Source organism: Copidosoma floridanum, unplaced genomic scaffold (genome assembly GCF_036245765.1).
Source record: "Copidosoma floridanum isolate Cflo_tuat_1 unplaced genomic scaffold, Cflo_Japanese_pri ptg000034l, whole genome shotgun sequence".
Lineage (NCBI taxonomy): Eukaryota > Metazoa > Arthropoda > Insecta > Hymenoptera > Encyrtidae > Copidosoma > Copidosoma floridanum.
The window spans coordinates 2,857,899-2,878,791 of NW_028321911.1; the positions used below are offsets into that span (position 1 = coordinate 2,857,899).

The following is a 20,893-nucleotide window of genomic DNA, read 5'->3' on the forward strand; positions in this document are numbered from 1 at the left end:
CGAGGGCGCAAAGTGTTACAAGGGCCAAAATTGCCGCCCTAGGATGCGAAGGCTTCACTGCACTTTGCGTCCACGGTAAAAAAATAGTGTTTGTCAAATAAGCACCATCCAAGCGGTGATCGTGCTAATGCAACGAAAGCTACCATTTTTAACAGTAACGAAATTCATTCATTAAAAATTACACTTATACTTTTTTTGTATTAAACAGGGTAACTAGTTAAAAAAAATTTTTATATTCTGTTGTTTAGAACAAAGCTGAGCTATTGAAGTACGAAGATTTTCGAAAAAAACAATTGGCTGTTGGTCCTTATGTAGCTGTTGTAGGAGATCTATCTCTTGCAGGAAATAATAATGCAGATATAGAAGTTTTATTGATTATTAATTCGGTGCACTTTGCAATTCCATCGAAAAAATTAATTGAAGCATTAGTTTACTGCTACAAATCATTTACCGCTTTGAATTAAGCTTATACTAAAGAATGTAAGCATATATGGGTGTTTTTTCAGAATTATATCTACAAAAATGATTTAGAAAATATGCAAGAGCTTACTATCGTTACTAAATTTGTAAATGATTCAAATGTGATTAAGAAACGTCGCGAAAAAAATTGTGTCATCCTTGAAAATACGGATTAAATTATTTATTTTATTGTTCCTAGCGTTTCTAAACAAAAACTAAATTCATACTTGTAAATGAAAAAAAAAATGTACAGTTGTATAACAAGTAAATAAATAAACAAACAAGTTATTTTGTGCAAACATGATAGATTTAGAGAAAGAATTAGTAAACTTTTCCTTAGCCTTGTACAATATTACGGTTATACCTAGAAATATTGTGCAAGTGATCATGATGTCTATGACAACATTCATTACTGAATCTTACAATAAACACATACAGCAAGAATTAACCAAAGTTTTAGATAAAAATGCATTGAAAAAGGTACAAAATGTACTAAAATCAACGATGATTACATTTGATACATTTTTCACCGAAAAAAAACAGTTTTTTTTGTATAACAATAAAAACCTTCTTACACATCCCATCGAATATGGCATAGGTAAAAACTATGTTTATAAAAGTATTAAGGGAGAAATGGTTTTAATTCAAGAAGATGTTCACGCTCAATACATACCGTTAAAATGGTCTTTAAAGACTTATTTAGAAGTGCCTGGCATTTTTCAAATTCTTGTAAACTATATTTATTTCTTAAAAAATGAAACAATAACAATAAGTAATTTAATTAAAGGAAACTTATGGAAATATTTGAGTAAAAATAATGAAGGGAAACTTGTTCTGCCATTATTTGCATATCAGAATGAGTTCGAAGCTGGAAATGCACTTGGTTCCCATTGCGGAAAAAACAAATTAGGTGGAGTTTACGTATCAATACCCTCCTTTCCTTCAGAAATTGTATCTCGTTTAGACAATATATTTTTAACTATGTTGTTTTATGCTAGTGATCGAAAAACGTTTGGAAATAAAAAACTTTTTAAAATTTTTATTGACGAGCTAAACGATTTAAGTCAAAATGGTATTGAAATTTCTGTCAATAATATAAATCATCTTGCATATTTTCAATTAGTACTTATAACCGGCGATAATTTGGGAATAAATGAGTTGCTTGGCTTCGTTGACAATTTTGTGCATGGTAGACCGTGTCGCGTTTGTAAAGCACCATCGGACATGATTAAATCTTTTACAAAAGAAGATTTATCTCTTTTGCGAACTTCCGATTCCTATGAAAAAGATGTTTTGCAGAACTGTTCATCTGAAACAGGAATCACAGAGGTGTGTGTTTTTCATGACGTACAAGGTTTTCATGTGTGCAAAAATATAGTCATGGATTTAATGCACGATACCCTCGAGGGTACAGTGCATCATACGATGGTTGGCCTGCTCCATGACTTTATTAAAAAAAAAAAATTATTCACTTTAGATTACATAAATAATAGAATTTAGTATTTTTCATACGGTGTAAGTGACTCTAATAAGATACCTATCATTAAAAAAAAATCATATAACAAAAAAACAAAAGCTCAAAATGTCAGCATCTGAAACCATAATTTTCTGCAGGTATGCAGGTATTTTAGAGTATTAGTAGGAGATAAGGTACAGGAAAGCGACAAATCATGGACATTTTAAGTTTTATTAGCAAAAATAATGGCATTACTTTTGTCACCAAGATTTGTCGACAGTCATTTATTTGAACTTGATCGATTGATTCCTGAGTTTCTTTCCGATTATGAAACGCCGTATGGCGATTTAAAATATAAGTTCCACAATTTGTTGCATTACATTACAGTAATGCTACAAAATGGCCCTATGATTGGTTTTTGGGCAATGAGATAAGAGTCGTATCACAGATTATTAAACTTAACAGCTGCTACCTCATGCAATAAAATTAATTTAATAAAAACGATATGCATCAGAAGTCAGTTAAAACAAGCTCATACAAAAATTACGAAGTCAATTGAATTGACTCTCATTACTTGTAATACCGAAATCTGTGAACATCAACTGAAAATGAAATATTTTCCAAAAACTGTTGAAACTATTTTTACAACAAAAGTAATCGCGATTAGTGAGATCGAATATCGAGTAAGTCAAGTATTTGTCATTGAAATGGGCTATAATTACCTATTAGTCTTCGGAGAAATTTGCTATATATTTATACAAAACAACAGTGTATATTTCTTAATGCGTCGAATTATTAATCAGTATTTTGATAAGCACTTCAATGTGTATAATGTCATTGTTGGGGACAAAAAAGTGTTAATCAATATGCGAGATTTAGTAAATATTCAACCATGTAATTTAGTTCAATTAGAGAAAAATCATTTTGTTTGTACTAAATACAAACTGTAAAATATTCAGTTTTGTTAATAAACGTTTTTAAATTCAATATCTGTATACAATATTTTGTTTTAATTATTCAAAGAATTGGTGCCACATCCAACCACTTTAAATTAGCGATGATATAAGCAACGATATTCCGAAGCAGACACTGCTTTTTTGCATCATCGGTAGTACTATATAATTCCTTTGCAGTCGCCACTTTAGAGACTATGGCAGTTTCTGATGCGCGCTGCTATACTGCTGCTACTAGAGCAAGTATAGTAGTAGGAAAGATAATCCGTGGTTGACGCTGCTTAACCAATTTCTCAGTACTTAACAGTTGAAAGAATTTTTTTTTAAGGTTAAAATTTTCTTAGAGAGATGATCTATTGGAAAATAATTCTATAAATCTACATACATGTATGCATAAATACATTGTGGAGAGCTGAAACAGCTTGTAAGTAGGTAAGACATTGAAAACATGAGTATCAAAAAAAGGAACAAAAAGCTTAAAGTCGATTCCAAAACTGAAGAAGTTTAAATAAAAAGTTAAATCATCCCAAATTTAGCATTCAAAATACATCATAGGGACTTAATGTATTATATAAGTATGCGAGTTCAGAAGCCACAAATAAGAAATAGATATCGAGATCTATAAGAGATTGAAAGTCTCTCATGTATGACACTTAACACTAGTTTTATTAACAGAAAGAGATCTCTTAGCATACATATTCAGGAACATATGTTTAAGGTGGACAAAAAATCCTAACTCATTATGAAAAACACTAAGCCTACCAACGAAAAATGTAACTGGTTTAAAAGCGTAAGCAAAAAGTGTAGGTTATGAACAGGTTGCATACAGATAGTAGTTATACTTACATTAGATCAGGACGAAAGTAGTGAATCATGGCACAGAAGGCAAGCCCATCTCGCCAGGACGTCGTCATGTTATGGATACTGACCCCTGGATAACCATTGGTAATCCGCCTGCACCATAGCTCAAGTGCTTTAGTTCCCCGTCGCTCAGTCATTTCTGAGGTTTAGCTTTTATCGTTATTTTTTGTAACTCCGTCGTTTTTCCTGCCAAATAATCTTTCTCTTCTGAAGTCCTAGTTAAAACAATGTGTTTATCACCTGAGCTCGTACTGATAAAGCCTGTGTCAAAAAGAATAAGTTTAATGTTCACTAGCATAATATGCTATAATTTTCTTGTAAATATAAGAAAGCATCCACTCAAGGAAACGTCTTAATTAAAATTAAAATAGTAATGTAACAATGTAAGCTTAGAGTGGTTTTTAAATAATACTAGAGCGCTTATAAGTAAAATAATAAGACAGATTGCAGGAATACATACAATATTAACTTTTATTTTATCAGAATCATCCTGGAAGTAGACGAAAATTGTACGGATTTATTGACTAACAGCTTTTTTATTAACACATGCATACAGAATTAGTATGTACAAAAGTATCAATATTTATAATATAAACAAGGAATACAACAATAACAGCAAAAACAACATAAACAGTAGCAACAACATTAACATTACCAACAACAACAATAACCATTGAAATAAAAATAATTTTGAGAATATTAGTTGTAGTCATATTAAATACGCATTAAAACAAAAAAAAATAGTCTTAGCTAAGATTCTTGCAATAACATCCAAGACAACTTCTACTTGTGTAATAGTAATAAAAATACAGCAGAATATATATTATGTGCTGTTTGTTCTCCCACACGTAAGTAATTTATAAAGTAATCTATTTATATATCCACATGTATGATTTGAAAAACATGCTGCAAATAGTTTGTCATTACTTTTATAGAGGCCTCAGCCCAAATTAATTGTTTTTATTCATTCTTTAAAATTCTTTTAACTTATTTATTTTTTGTGGAAAAGCTGCGAATAATTTAGTATGATTTTAAAATGACACAAGTTTCTTCAAAGTTTTCTTAGACTCTTAATAATAGAGCTTTTAACCCCTACCTGCAATAATAAGAAACTGTTCGCATGGATCTTCTGTTTTTATAATTTTTTTAAATCCTAATGTTCCTTCCGTTATTGTATAAGAAACATGCTTCGATTACATTCTCCTTCCACATTTGATGATATACTTGGTACAAGGAATTTTCTCTCCCTTGATGAAATTTCCGTGGTGATTAGCGAACCGTTTAAAAAAAACTACTGCTGTTAGGATTATAGACACATTTTGTATTATTTAATCTCCAAATGAAAGTTTTTCTATTTTATAATATTCTACGTAAGACCCAATATTAAATTAAAGTATATAAATTAAATATAATATTAAAGTATGTCTAAGGTCAATAAGGGGTGGTGAGATGTCCTGATAAAAAAAAATCTGTTGACGGTATCTGGGGGTCACTGGGGGATAGAAGGGTTGAGGGGGATCTGTACTAAAAGTAAGCTAAGCTGAAATAAGGGAAAAAAGGACAAATTTTTATCTTATTTTGTAAGGGACTGTAAGAGGGGATGGTGTAGGGTCACTTGCAGGCTGTTAAAGAGGGTTATTGGAGTTGTAGGCGGTTTGTTGAAAAAACGAACATCAATAGAAAAGTGACGGGGACAGCCAATACTTTTAAATAATTTTTTATTAATCATAAATATATGAAATATGGAGAAGAGTGTAATGATACGTTTTGAAAGTTTTAAGACAGAACTAACTATTTTTGTAATAGTAATATTTTTGGTAACTGATTCATACTCTAACAACATAAAAAATTGATTAAAAAATTTTTTTTCAAAATAATTACACGGTAAATGTCAACAAACATTTGAAAAATGTTTCTTAGCTCGTTAACATGTATTCTCTATCTCTTTATCTATTACTACCTCCTCCAACTTCATATTTTCGTCACAATTTTTGTTACTCTCAGTTGCATTTGCTATTTCCTTAATTAAAAAAAATATCAAGTGTGTTAAATCACGTATAAGCTACAAATAATTGAACAATAATTAAAATAATTAATTTATTTTAATAATTTTAAATAGATATTAATACATTCTCCTCTATATTAATGTTTTTTATATGTTCCTCTTTCCTCCACTTCTTGTAATTCCCATGTCTAGCGTTTAAAATGCATGTATATATATATATATATATATAATTGTGTATGTGCGTTTGTCTGCAACACAAGTATTGACACACATGTACGCATGCGTGCGCGCACACACCCACATATATATCGACGCAGGTTCCACTAAGATATCGAAAAACCGATTATTTGTTTAAACAAGTTTTTATCATTTAATAAGCTGCTTGGATTTATGTTGTAAGTGTTACAAATACTTCCAATCTTATTACTACTGTTATTTACGAGCTACCGTACGTAATAAGAAGTGGCTATTCTACAACTTATAGTTGCTAAAATAATGAACTTTTTTTTTGGCCGCAGCAATTTAAAGGGCTACAGACTAAAACTAACGATTAACTAAATACGGTCAATGATGTCATGACATGTTAATCGTCGATCTCGAACGAAAAATCATTGCTTTTTTCAAAGTTAGTACAAAACAACGGTATGGTAAGTTAACATTACAATTTGCACATTTATTAGATAAACAACTGATTGATTGACTCTGCGAGTTTAGAAGTAAAATATTATTTTTAGACAAAATGACGGTCAATTAGAAAATAATTTTTTTTTCTCTGCTCCCAAGTGACCAAGAGCAACTTTTTTTTCTTAATCAATAAAAAAATTGCAGCTTTGCCATGAACCTAGTCACAAAGCTGTACGATAAAAATAAGAAAGTTAATTTATTTGTTTCTAACGTTCAAACGTACTTGTTTTTAAAAGGCGTTTTTTAACAATTTGTTTGGCAAAAATCGATGATGTTCAAATTATAGTTGAATATATAACCCCTAAAGAAAATAATCCCATTTAGATTATTATTCTACGATGTCTACAAAACGATTATAGCTTACGAGCAAGGAGACCTTTTTAATAAATAATCTTAGTATACTGACACTTCTCTTCTATTTTTTGCCATCTGAACGTTGTGATAATTATTGGTTAATGAGCTCCTTTCTCTATGTGTTATGTCTATGTATTCTTTTGTTAACCCCCGATAGCTATCACTTGAACTGCTTTTGTAGAAGCAAATCATTAAAAAAAAAGTTTGAGTAGCATAAATTTTCATTTGAGCATGATACCTTAGTAGTAAATATAGATATTTAGAATGATCTTACCTCACACGCGTGTTAAATAAATGTACAAAATAGCTTATTTGTTATATTAACACAGTTAACTGAGCAATCTTGACAATTAAAAGTGATTTAATTTTCAGTTTACAAAATCATTTAAAATATGTACTCTGGTCGTTAGTTGATACTGCACTGTTACTGTAACAACTCGTTATTTAGTTTACCGCGTGCATATCGGGATATAATATTGTAAAGTAGATGATGATTATAGTCAGTAAACTCGTGAGTTGTGTACAATATCGTGAAATGCTGGCCAACAATTGTAGTAAGTTTCTAGTAGGATTGTTATTATATCTATTTAATTGGACTTAACATGGGCCTATTGGAGTCGTCTGATAAATCTGAAAATAAAGAGAAAAATTTTTGAAATTGTAACGAGAAAACGCTATTTATTATGAATTGCGTTTTTCACGGAAATATTACTAGTAGTTTTTATTATTATTATAGTAGAGATTCCAAAAGATAAAAGAAAAAGTTTTGACTGTTTGAAACGTGAAATTAGAAATTATTTGTATGTTCTTATTGCTCATTAAATAAAAAATGTATGAGTGAAAGTAGAAGTATGATTTTTAAGCTCATCCATATGCTATGGTATCTGCGTGCACACATGGTCATGCTCAAGATTTTTTGTGCTTCTTCTGTTATAGAGCAAGTGCTTGTTAATCTAAAAATCTCATATATATAGATAAATACAGACAAGAAAAAGCCGTTTATGCTAGATTATCTTCTTCTTGCTATACGTATATTTAATATGTCAGCTCAAGCAGCCTACACCTCTCGGCCCATCCTGGCATCAGAGCTTCATTTCTAGAGCCCAGTACAACTCGAGTAGATAAATTGTTTTAAATTTTCAATGACACATGTGCAGAAGACACTATCGAAAATATGGCTAATATTCAGTTTAATCATGTGTAATGTTGGTAGACTAAAATTACAAACAAATTCTTTTCCCCTGCACATTCCCTATAGGCATGTTGTTTGAAAGGCACTCGTGCAAAGACGAACGTGCATTTGAAAAGAGGCGAATCACCTGATGCAAGATACTGTGACCTGCAGTACAATGATGATTTATGTACATGCACGCTGGCCTATGCTAACCAGAAATGCAAAACAAAATATTCTTCTACAACCGTAGATACAAAAGTTTAACTGGGAACAGTTAAACTGAAATATTAAAAGCAGATATAATTTTAGATTAACATAAGGCTAAACATAAGGATAGCTTAGAATTAATACATAGAAACAAGAGAAAGCATTATTAAAAGCCAGAATCGTCACAAACAACCAGTACATACTACACCACTAGCAAACAACTACATTACATATCAACTATGCCTCCAATAGGGGTAACAGAGTTCCTGATTCCCTAGGGTACCACGAGACGACTTTTTCTCCAACTACCAGCAGCAGAAGAACATGTTTACTAAAATTTTACCAAAATTCCGTATTATTTTTGTAATATTATGAACATTCAAACTACCGGTAAAACAAATTATGTTAACTCGCGACAGTCAAAGCACAAGTATTCTAACAACTGCTATTCTTATTATCATTATTACGATTATTATTATTACTATTAAAATTATTGTTACTATTATTATTATCATTATTATTATCATTATCATAACTACCACCACTGATATTATAATGATAAGTTATTATGGCAGTAGCAACCGTTTTAACGTTTAAGTAGTAGTATTAATTAATAAATCACCAATCGTTTGTTCACCCGAGCATCAATCGAATTGTTAAGCGATTTTTACTGCTCTTTTTGCAACGAGTTCAGTTAAACAAACGACCGGTGTTTAGCGTTAGTAAATATTAATAATATCTCGTCATAATGTTAAGGTCAAATTATATTAAAATCCTGTCAATTTCGTATGTAAAAGGGAAAGGAAGGGCATGAGCAAGTGAATCTCCTTCCCTTCTCTTACCGCAAAGAGGAGAGTGAATCGAATGTGGGAAGTGCCAATTTCTGAGGATCTAAACTAGAGCAGTTTTAGCCAATGGGATTTTCTACTATTGTCTTTTTTACAAGATTTTCTGCCGGCAAGCTTTCCTCCGTTGTTATCGAACCAGTGCGTAACCGAGGTCCGCTACTCCTTATAAAAAGGCCGGGAGGCATCGGAAAAGCCAGTTAATTTTTGTTTTTCACCCTTGAATGGTCGACTGAATAGTAAGAGTCCACCTCTACTATCACTCAGTCTTCTACGAGCGCGTAGCAAAAACCTCTTTACTTACCTCAGCTCGTACTGGTTCGCCGTGTACTCCAGTTATATTAAAATAAAAGTAAGTGTGAAAGTTATAATTTTTTAGTATTCTTTTCCATTTTTAACCTTTTTTGGACGGGTCTATAACTAAGTTGTTTACGCGCGCACCAATACCCACCATAATATTGGTACCCGAGGATCCTTGAAAATTATTTAAAGTTATTTACGCGTGCACCCATATCCGCCACGATATTGGTACCCGTGGACCCTTGAAAATTGATAAGTTATTTTTCGTGCATGCCACTATCCGACACGGTAGTGGTACTATCGGAGCAAGAACTAACATAATTAAAGTGAAAGTCAGTACTCGCGATGGTATTAATACATCCGAGCCTGATCGCGAGAAAAAAAACCCTTTTCCCGTAACGGTGCTGTCATCGTCGAGATTGCGGACGAGATAACCCTTCGGTACACCGCTCTGGATTAAACCGACTGACTTTAGGCGCACCATGCGCAAGTTAAGTGCATCGAGATATTGCTTGCATAATGATCGCTTCAAGTTGTGTTTAAATAGTCGTAGCCCCTTTGCAAATATCGCGTCGTTAGATAGAACTGTCTCTTTAGCTCCGTGTCTTATGAACGTGCTCAGCGTGTGTCGCAAGTTATTAAGGGAAAGCTTTAACTCGAATAGTACGTTGTGCCGACGTAACACATGCGAGCTGACACAAATATAAACAAACAGCATTTGATGTTTTATTCATCGGGCATTATTGTTTTATAAAAGTATTTATTTTTGATTTCTGAGATTGTCCCCGAAATTTTTCTTAAACGCCGTCGAAAGGTAGGCTACTGTGCTTGTAAAAAAATTGTTTTTTAACATTATGATATAATCATGACATGTTTAAAAAGCTCGTGAAACTACTAAAAAAATGGCGAATGCTGAACGGTATATCATGGGATATTAAATAACTGTATAAACTGTGCTTAAGTGGCCTTTTTGCTGCACCACTACTCACCACCCAAACATGACTTTACACGATTGAACTAGGAGCTCGTTACCCCCACTAATACCTCATGAGGAGCTAGGGGGTGAATAAAGACCCCTGTAGTTTACCTACTTATATTATCAAAAATGTATACTTCACTGCTTGTCAGAATTCTACTTATTACAGAAAAGTATTTTGAATTAGTTGTCAAGTGATACGTGTGTGTATTATTTCATTACATTGAAGTCCACAATCGAACAAGTAAAAGAGTTCATGTATATTTGAGGCTTATTTTGGGTGATCTAGCCCTCGATACACGAGAGTATTGCGAAGCAGGTTGCAAAATAACCAGTCAGTACGTACAATTCAGTGGCTATTATTTAATGAGAAAACTTAAAGGTATCAATTTGCTAGTCAGAGGTAAGGCACGTGCTGCCGTCGTCACTGATTGAGAACATTTTTTTGTGGATAGCATTCGTATGCATTACCAGGCTCTAAGTGGGATAAGCTGTTGCTTACAGCACAAATTTTGTTTTGGGCTTCAGCGTCAGTCAGAGAGTGATTCGAGTACAGTTGTATGTACATATGTGTATACGTGCGGTACGTATTATATAATAGAAATCGACCATAATAATTTTAAATCAGCAGGATTTAATTTTTTAGTATTTTGGGGTACCTATCTATTTTTCAAGCAGTGCTCCCAAAAGATTTCTGTACTTAATCTGGCTAAATGATACGGAAGCTTTTACCCACCATCTATTCGTAAGTTTGTTGCTTGCTTACTTAAGAGGCCTGAATACATGCAACGCATCTTACTTGGCTTGCCCAGCTGTCCCAGCGAGAATCTAACCTGTCACACGTTTTTATTTTGTATGTATTTAGGGAAGGTAAATATTTTATAACTGCTTATAATATCAAGATTTGAAAGGGAGAATAATGTTATAAATTCACAGAAGCAAGGAAATAAATATGTAGATTGAAAAAAGAAAACATGGAAGATTAAGTAAAAATTATTCTCAAAAATAAGATCAAGCCTATAATTGTCACTGACAGAAAAAGTTGCTAATAGTGTTTTACAAAAATACATTCCAAAACATGGTAATATAACTGACAAAATTTCTAATGAATTTCTTATGATTCTTAATAATGATGAGCAGCATGTATGTTAACCTACATCCTAAAATTAACACATACTTTTATATTGTACCTCAATAACAATAGTAATAAATAATCTCTAAGTTTTCTAAAAATACGCTGGCTTCGCACTTTAGTTTGAGTCAAATCAAACGGCAGATGTACACCGTTTACAGACCAACCAATCCGGGTTGTCGAATCACTGAACTACCATAGGCTCTTTATCATTAAGCCTTACGAAGGAGAACTGAAAGTATTACCATTGGTCCTATCATCTATCAAGCTATCATCAATCCTATCGATTATTTTTAGGGCTGTCTGAATATGACCAGTATTTTTGACAGATATCTTACAGTGATTCATCCACTTTAAGTCCATACAAAGCCGGCTAGTATTAAACCAAATCAATCATTCACTGGTAGATGTTGAGAGCAGAGCTGTTTGATATAAGGCTGAGAATCTTGGCCACCACCAATAACCCTGCATCACCCTCTTTACTCTAAACATTCAACCAAGAATTATTTATCCTTTCAGGTCTGTGCTGGACCTACTAAATCTATCTCAGTGGTTTTTTTTGGGGCTATCTAATGCTGCACTACGTCATCAATGAGTCAAGAATTGTAAAAGGGTAAAATGAAAGGAGAACTTTCAATACTTTAAATTTTTATAATTTTAAACATCGAGAAACTGACGCAGGTCATTGATCAAGCTTGAACAGTAGCGTTAAAATCGATGAATAAATCGTCATTTCAGTGACTAATTAGCTTTTTGTTTTAACCCTGGTGCTGATTATTCAAATCCTTTTAAAACTCAAGTAGGTAACATAATATGTATTTGCACATATTGTAAAGCTAAAAAACAGAGACGAGGCTGTAGGACTTTGTTACTTGGGTAGTAAAGTTCCACTTAACTCATTAGAAAATCTTCCTGAATCAATAAGGTGTTTGTTAATGGATAAATATTCTTTATTAAAACATTTATTTGATAATATCAGATGTTATAATACTCATTTCCAAATGACTTTAGTTGAAGGTAAAGAGATCAGAGACGGAAGCTGTAAGCCAACTTTTAATACTAAGGTCAAGTGTACCACTTGATAGACAGCTTACTTCCACGAAAGGACAAACGTCCACAGTGCTGAAAAATTTATTTCATGTCTAAAGCAGAACGAATTTTCATTTAATGAGACAAACGTTCTTAAAGAAACTTTAATGGAATCATGACAAAAAATTATGTATGACTTCAATCCCCTTATACGAACTTTTCAATCCAACAGAGAACTTGCATATTCTCAGATTTAATTTTTTTCAATAGCTGGAAATTCTCTGAGTAAACTTGCCAGACAGTTCTATTTTTGAGTTTCAAATACATCAACAAACAAACAGATCGTGCTACTTGTTCAGTTGGAAACGTGGACGTAATTAAAAACTATGTTCCTCGAAAGGATTTGAGAATTTTTTTTTAATTTTCAGATTCACGCGCAGTATCCTTCATCCATAAAATAAGATACCCACCATACAAATTGTCAGAGTTTATATTAATAATCCAAGAACAACGACGTTGACTGTATTTTTTAAAGTTTGTGAAATGTATGATTTTGCTAAAACTCTTTTGTATTCCGAAGATGCCACCTATTACCAATGCGACATTAATAAATTCTAGAGAAGATAACAAGGAAAAGATGTTTTGGACTGGCCAACAGTACAAAAAGATTCAGCCATAGGTAGGGTTAATACAATTCATCTCACCTGAAGGACTTCCGTCTTCGAATGTTACAGTAATATTTCCGAGGCTCAACTTTATTTCAGTACTTAAAAACCATTACTAGTACTACTAATCCTTTTCTTTCTAAGCTGCCAGACAAGCACTTTGTTTATTGGAAAAAAATAATCACTGAAAAAAAACTCACTGATCTCATTTTATCCAAAAATTAATCTCAACTTCATGACCCATTCGCAATCATCTTAGTTTTTTGTGAGACATCATAACCTCAAATCTTGTGAGATATGTGTCAACAATTATGCAAAGATATTCCTTATTCTCAACAAATTAAGCTTAACGATTTTGAATTAAAATCCTCTAAAGGAATCTTTAACAGAGGTTTCATTGAAATTGAAAACAAAATTATCTCTCTTTCAGAAAAAAATTTGGCCAAATTGGGGCTTAATTTACTAGTTGAAGATGAACTCTGTATTAAAAATCCTTTTGAGTATTTCATTAAACGTAGTAATGGTTGCAGCTATTAAAACAATTTTGTGGAGCAAAATCTTTCAAAGCTGTTTCTAAATTTACGACAAGCTTTTGATTGTAATTGATAGTGTCTTGAAAAATAGTATAAGCATCTTCTTCCTGGATGTTCTTGGCGGTACTGATAAATCAGTTTTAATTTATTTATTGTTGGTAATAGCACAATCTACTTAAAAACTTTCCCATGCTGTTGCATCTTCTCGCATTTCTGCCACTCTCTTAAGTGGAGATAGAAGAGCTTACATTATTTTTATGGTCTAACTATGTGTTTTTTCTGAGAAAGATTACACGTCCTGATAAATGAAAATGGCCCTCTTAGAAAATTCTTAAAGATACAATGTTTATCGCATGCAATAAATGAATAATGAGCCACATAGCTCATATTATAGGGATTAATGAAACATTACAAAACTTGAGATCAAACCAGAAATTAATGGGTTGTACAACATTTATTTTGACAAGTCATTTTAGACAGACGTTACCAGAAATTCTGAAAGGAACTAGAGCTGATGTCATTCGTACCTGTTTAAAATCATAATTTCTACGGCATTATGTAGAGTCTCTCCAGTTACTATATGAGAGCACATTGCCGTGGAGAAAGCACAGAATTTTCAACATAGCTGATAAGAAATGGCAAAGGTGCGATAGAGAACAAAAGTAGTTTTATAACCATAGGTCCATCAGTGAGAAAACTAAAGTTTACTGTAACATTGTAAAAGAATAAATTGTACCAATGGTTTTATGAGAAATCTATGGTTTTATTGAGAAATTTTACGGCAGAGAAGATTAAAACCAATACTTTTCAGAAATTTTCAGCTGATTCTCAAAAGTACCTCTGTATTGATTTAGTCATAACGACTGAAGATGTTGTTTAATATCTTTGGGAACTTTTAAATTTCCTAACTCCATCAGGATTTCCACCCCATAAGATGTGTTTCTAAGTTAGAATTCCGATTATACTACTACAATATCCTTAACCTCTGAGCTGTGTAATGGGACCAGAGTTTAAACTAAAACTTTGTGAAATGATGTTATAAAAACTACTATTTTAACAATTCCTTTATCAAAACAAATAGCTCTTACTTCTCAAATTTTAATGATACCAACTACTTTTTTTTTTTAGTTCGAGCGTTTACAGTTTCCTGTCAAAGTATATTTTGCCATGGCAATTAAGAAGCTGCAAGGATGGACAGCTTTCCACTGAGATAATTGTATGTCAGGCTGTCGAGAAATAGTGATCTACATCATCAGATATCTTCGATTCCTTCTGGAAGTAAAACAAAAAAGTTATGCATAAAGAAATCTTATGATGAGAAAAATAAATGAAAATTATATTTCTTATCATTTTTGATGTTTTACAGGTTTAACAAATAACCCTCTTTATATATGATAGCGTGAGAAAGTGCAAATAAATGGCTTTTATAAGGACCAACAACTATTTTATATCGTATCGAAAGAAGGGTACTTTAGCATCATTATGTTATTTTCACTTTTTCAATCAGAACTATCCAGATTCCAAACAAACATTTTTTTAATAAGAATTTTTTTATTTAGACAAGTGTTCAGAGTAGATGCAAAATTTTTAACTAGAAACGTTCAACATTACGTGTTAACACACTACGCTGTTTCACTCAGTTAATCTCGAGCAAAGCCGAGATGGGGGCAACTAGTTTACAAATAGTTGATTGCTACGAATTAATATCATCAAGTTCAAACTATTTAGTACCTAGTACTTTCACATACGTCCCTGCAGACCTGTTTCATTACACCTTTGTTGACAGAATTATGTAAAATTTTTAATAATCGTTTTTAATTACATTGTGAATCCTAAAATCTCTCAAATAACATTTATTTTAAGTTGAATATCATTTTTTTACATTACTTGTAATAATTACTAAAATCCGTGCTGCAAACAAAGTAAGACTCACATCTAAAGCTTAATGAAAATATAAGTCGTTTCACCAAGGAAAAATTTTTTTTTTACTACATTTAGGGCTTGTCACTGGTGTTCGAACAGAAACAAGCTTTGTCCCGTCTTCCCACAGCATTATTAGTTCTCCCCACGAGTGGTATTATAAGCTGATGGGAGCATAGTGCATTACAGTGTGACTAAAATCTTTTTCTAGTTATCAGTTAAAAAAAAATCATGACAATTAACTGAAATTTTCACTTGATATTTTGTTAGAATACATAACGATATTATAAAACTATTAATATTGGTCCAAAATAGCTCAAAAAATACATTTTTTTTTTCAATGTTATAACCAAGGGATTCTTCTTCGTTCAAAAATTAATAGGCAAACGTCTATGATGCGTAAAACAATATATTTGTTTGGATACACAATCAAGAAACTGTTTTCAGTTTGATCTATTCTTTATATACTTTGGGCGTTTTCCATAATTTCTGAACGTTTGTTGCGTCCTTGATAGGAAAAATCGGATTCGCCACATAGATGCCATTTAAGATAACCTTACATTACGTTACCTTTTAGATCATACATATAATTTCAAACATTACTGTCAGAGTTAACGTTATACTAGAAAATAATTATTAACCCTTGATTTTACTCCTTAATCATATACATGCATCGGATATATATGCAAGAATTGACTCAGTGTTTAAATGCCTATCGCTGTAAACACAACGTATAAAATTCAGTTGGACTTGCCAGAGTAGTTGAATGAACTAATTCAAGAGTGAATTCGTCATTTTTACCATTCTTACTCAATTATTGTTCGTTAATTTAAGTAGACTTCTTCTCAGAGTAAATACAATTTACAAGTGCCATGAGTTCTTACACTTTTTAATTAAAGTTAAATTATGTAAAAATAAATAAATACATATAAAATGATAAGATAAACAAAATGGTAAATAATATAAAAATAATTAGAAAATCAAATCAAAACATTAAAAAATGAAATGAAATGAAAAAAAAGCAAAAAAGAAAATGAAATAAAAATAAAGGAAATGAAAAAAAAATTTTTTAAAGAAATGAAAAAATAATTAAATTAAAAAAAAAGTTGAATAAAGGAAGTTACAAAAAAATGGAAAAAAATAAAAAAACAAACCAGGGGGTAGAAATGGGTCATGGAACCCATGGTAAAAACAAAGTTCTTCAAACATGAAACGAGTGCTAAAAACTAATTAACCATGAGATGTGTGTCAAAAAACATCATAAAATAGAGTAACACGATTTCTCAGGTAACGAGGGGGTCGCGAGACCCATAAAAAAAACGAAGCTCTTTAAAAATATGCAGTTCAGTAAGACTTAATTGTGGAAAACGAATGAAGAATTAAAAAAATTAGTTCAGTACTCCCGATGGTTAAGCTTCGTAAGTACGTCGTGCATAAATACAGTACTTACGAAGTTTAACCATCGTGAGTACTAAACTGATTTTTTTTTTTTTTTTTTTTTTTTTTTAATCGTTTTTCAAGTTTTAGTTTTACTGAACTACATAAATCCAGTACTTATTCTTATAGAGCTTCATTCTAACTATAAGTCTCGTGACCTCCTTGTTACCTAAGAAATTGTGTTTCTTTATTTTATGATGTTTTCCGACACACATCTTGGTTTGTTTCTTTTATTTTTTTTAATTTTTCTTAAGTTCCTTTATTTCATTTCTTTCCTATTCCATTATATTTTTTCATGTCTTTTTTAATTTCATTTCGTTTTTTTTTTCATTTTTCATTTTATTACTTTTTTAAAAAATTTATTTCTTCTCTTCCATTTCATTTCTTTTTAAAAAATTTTTTTTTAATTTATTTTTTTTTTTTTATTCTATTTATTTTTTTAAATTCTATTTCTTCTTTTTTCATTTCATTTCTTTCTTCCTGTTTTATTCATTGCATTTCATTTTTTTTTTTTTTTTTTTTATTCTCTTTTTTTTAGTTTTTTTTCTTAATCAGTTTTTAAATATTATTTTCCATTTTATTTGTCTTTTTATTTTGAATTTATGTTTTTTTTTTTAATTTTGTTTGATTTTTTTATTTTTATTCTATTTTTTTATTTTACTTTTATTTTTAATTGTTTATCATTGCATTTCGTTTGGTTCGTCAATTGCTTTGACTTTTTTAATTTTGATTTTGATGGTCTTGAACCCATTTCAACTGAATTTATTTACAACTAAAATTACCTTCCAGACAGTCCACTGTATCACCACCAACACCTTCAAAGTCATAGCACTCATTTAATTTCGAAATATTTAGATAAAAAAAAGTCAAAACGTGAAACTAAAAAATTACAACTGAAAGAAAAGTTGTAACTGTTTGTGAAAGTTGTAAAAGTTGCCACTAGAAGACAGAAAGGTCACAACTTTCAGTTGCAACTGTTCTTTCAGTTGCAACTTTCAGTTTGAAGTTTTCGCTTTTTTTTTAGCTTAATATTTCGAAATTAAATTAATGCTGTGGCTTTAAAATCCTTGGTAGTAATACAGTAGACTGCCTAGAAAGTAATTTTAGTAGTAAAAAAAATTGTTAAGGTTAGCTAGGGCCTAGAAAACGAAAATTGAAAAAAATACTTTTAGAAAATCATTTTAACAACTAAAATGAACATTCAAACCGTCCACTATGTATATATCTCTACATACGACTATAAAGCCATGGCATTACCAAAAATTCAAAATTTTTGGGAGGAAAAACAGCTGAAACTCTAAACGCCTGTACCACCGTAAGTAATAGATAAATAAAACCAGTGGACAGTGGGTGTTCGGGCACCCAAGAATAAAGTTATATTTCTATAACATTCTGTGGCAAACAATATGTGAATGGAAATACCGAGAAAAATACCTTGTATGTAACGATATTTTAAATGACCCTATGCGAAGTATCGCCGGTGGTAGAGTTGTAAGTATGATATTTGGTAACTGGGTGTGGCTTCAATAAATATTGTAATATCAAATAAATGAACAATTAATAACAATATTGTATGAAGATAATATTAGTTTAGATTAAAGCCATGGCACGACATGCTAGCAGGCTGGCCAGTACAAAACTGTGTGTCTTCATCTTCAATAGGGTAGTATTACATCATAACATGGCAGTGAACGTCACTGCAGGACGTTCATCACACATAGGTTTTTTGATAGATAGCATTGAAACGTGCATTTGTTATAGCATAAAAAATACCCACAAAAATTTTCAGATTGTTAAAAAGTACCAATTTTTAAATGTTTAATTTGAAAAAACCTCAATTTATTATTTAACCTCATAAAAGGATCACGTGAAACTGCATTTATAAGGAAATAAGGAAATGATCTGTAGAAAACTCCCAATGTTCTGCATAATAGATTACTATTGTATAAACCTGTAAAAGTTTGGAATTAATTTACAAGTGGTTTTTTTAATAAAATAAGAAAGAAAGGGTCAAGTATTCGTAAAAGCGCATACATAGGTATATCCATATGGAAAAAATAATTGCCAGCGTTGCTAGATATTTGCGTCCCCCTATCTTTCTAAGCTTTCCCTCCACTAATTGTGATGAACGTTTTTAACACAAAAAAATCACCTTAGTTTCAAATACAAAAACGATGAAAGAATAAAACGCAATAAAAATTAAATACTGTATTCATAGAACCTTGTATAAATAAACCATTGATGAAAAAACGATAAAAAAAATGTAAGACTGTTGAAAAAAAGTTAAAAAACTATTTTAAAAATGAGAAATTGTAAAAATAATCATTTACTAATTTATTTGAAATTTAACAAACTACTGAAAATTTGAAGAATATTAATTAATGTATCAAAAAGCTGCTGCTAAAAAAAATATTGTGTTCGAGATTGAAAAAGAATCGTTCAATTGAAAAAAAAAAAAATAGGTAATTAAATAAATAATTTAATAATTAATATAACATATTATCTAATAATCAATTGCAGGAGGAGGTAGAGGGTTTAAATCTCTTGGAAAATGTTTTTTTTTTTTTTTTGTTTTTTTTTTAATTGTAGAAGCAGAAAAATTATAGTTAAATAAAAATTATTGTGGGGAAAAAAATTATAATTAAATGAAACACTAATTGCTTGGTATGTTTTCTTTGATGGTGTAGTGTGAAGGGAAATGGCGGGGCAAGTCAAAACGAGTGATAAGAGGAGGTGTGCAGGAGACTAGCGCAGCACGGTTGGAAGAGACAAGTTGAGGGGAAGTGTGTAGGAAACTGATGGGGAGGGTGACTGGGTAAAGTGGGAAATAAAATGAATTAGGAGCAAGAGACTTCTAATAAGTGACTTGCGTTTCAGGAAATCTGTAGTTTTTTACATTCCAACCCCCTAAGCAAGTGACATAAAGAACTCCGTTTTAAAAATGAGCATAATTAGAATAATTAAAAATTGGTATCATTATTGTTTAAAGGACTAAATACTTTCTTAAACATATTAACTTATCTTAATAATTTTGATTCTACTCGTTGTTTCTACTGATACTATGAATAAATAAAGATGCAAATGAAATTTTTACACTTATCAAAATATCCTTGGCATGATTGTTTACTAGGTACCTGAAAAGGATTAATTATTTATAATTTTAGTACTCTGAAAAGGCCACCAACTGTAACAATGATTTTTCAAAGAGTACACGGAGGGAATATTCATGCGTATTTCTCAAGAAGCATGTGCGAAAAATCTACGATAAGAGGATGGCAGCGTTAAAGGCATCAAGCTATAAGCTTTCGTATCGATTCAATCTCTGCTTTGTTCGTAAGGACTGTAACCATGGATTACGGTCATGAAACTGTTGGTACGTTTTCATGTTAGCTACAACCTATATCCATAGTGTACAGTGTCCTGAATGCATGGACTGTAGCCGAGGATAAAGCACAAGAGCCGGCATGATACACTCATATGTAATATACAGCCTTGGAAACTGCAACCGTGAAAACTTGAAGCTGCAACCGGGGAAAGATCCTTTAGAGGCATTTGTTTTTTTTTCCATCACCCTCTTGCGTTTCGTCGCTGCTCTCACTGTGTCTGTATATATGTATATATAAATATGTATGTATATACAGACACAGTGGAAGCAGAGACAAAATGCAAGAGGGTGATGGAAAAAAACCAATGTATATATATATATACAAAATATATATATATATTTATGTATAATATGCATGACTTTTCCTTCCGTGCATTTTCAAATATATAGTTTACTTGGATAGAAAAAATTCTGATTACGTGATATATGTCATTTATAAATAATTAATTTTATGGTCTGAATTCTGTTGTACCCTCAGCAGTGAATATCTTTTGAATAATTAAAAAAGTTTTTAGTTC

The 20,893-nt window shown here is 31.3% G+C and overlaps 1 protein-coding gene across 1 annotated transcript in view; it reads right to left on the reverse strand.

The window, feature by feature from the left end:
• MICAL-like (protein) overlaps positions 1-20,893 on the reverse strand; it is a 602,730-nt gene that overhangs the window by 467,996 nt on the left and 113,841 nt on the right. Inside the window, 1 exon segment of the mRNA XM_089597639.1 lies at positions 3,715-3,990. Coding sequence (XP_089453765.1) covers positions 3,715-3,866 — 152 coding nt within the window. The 5' untranslated portion in view covers positions 3,867-3,990.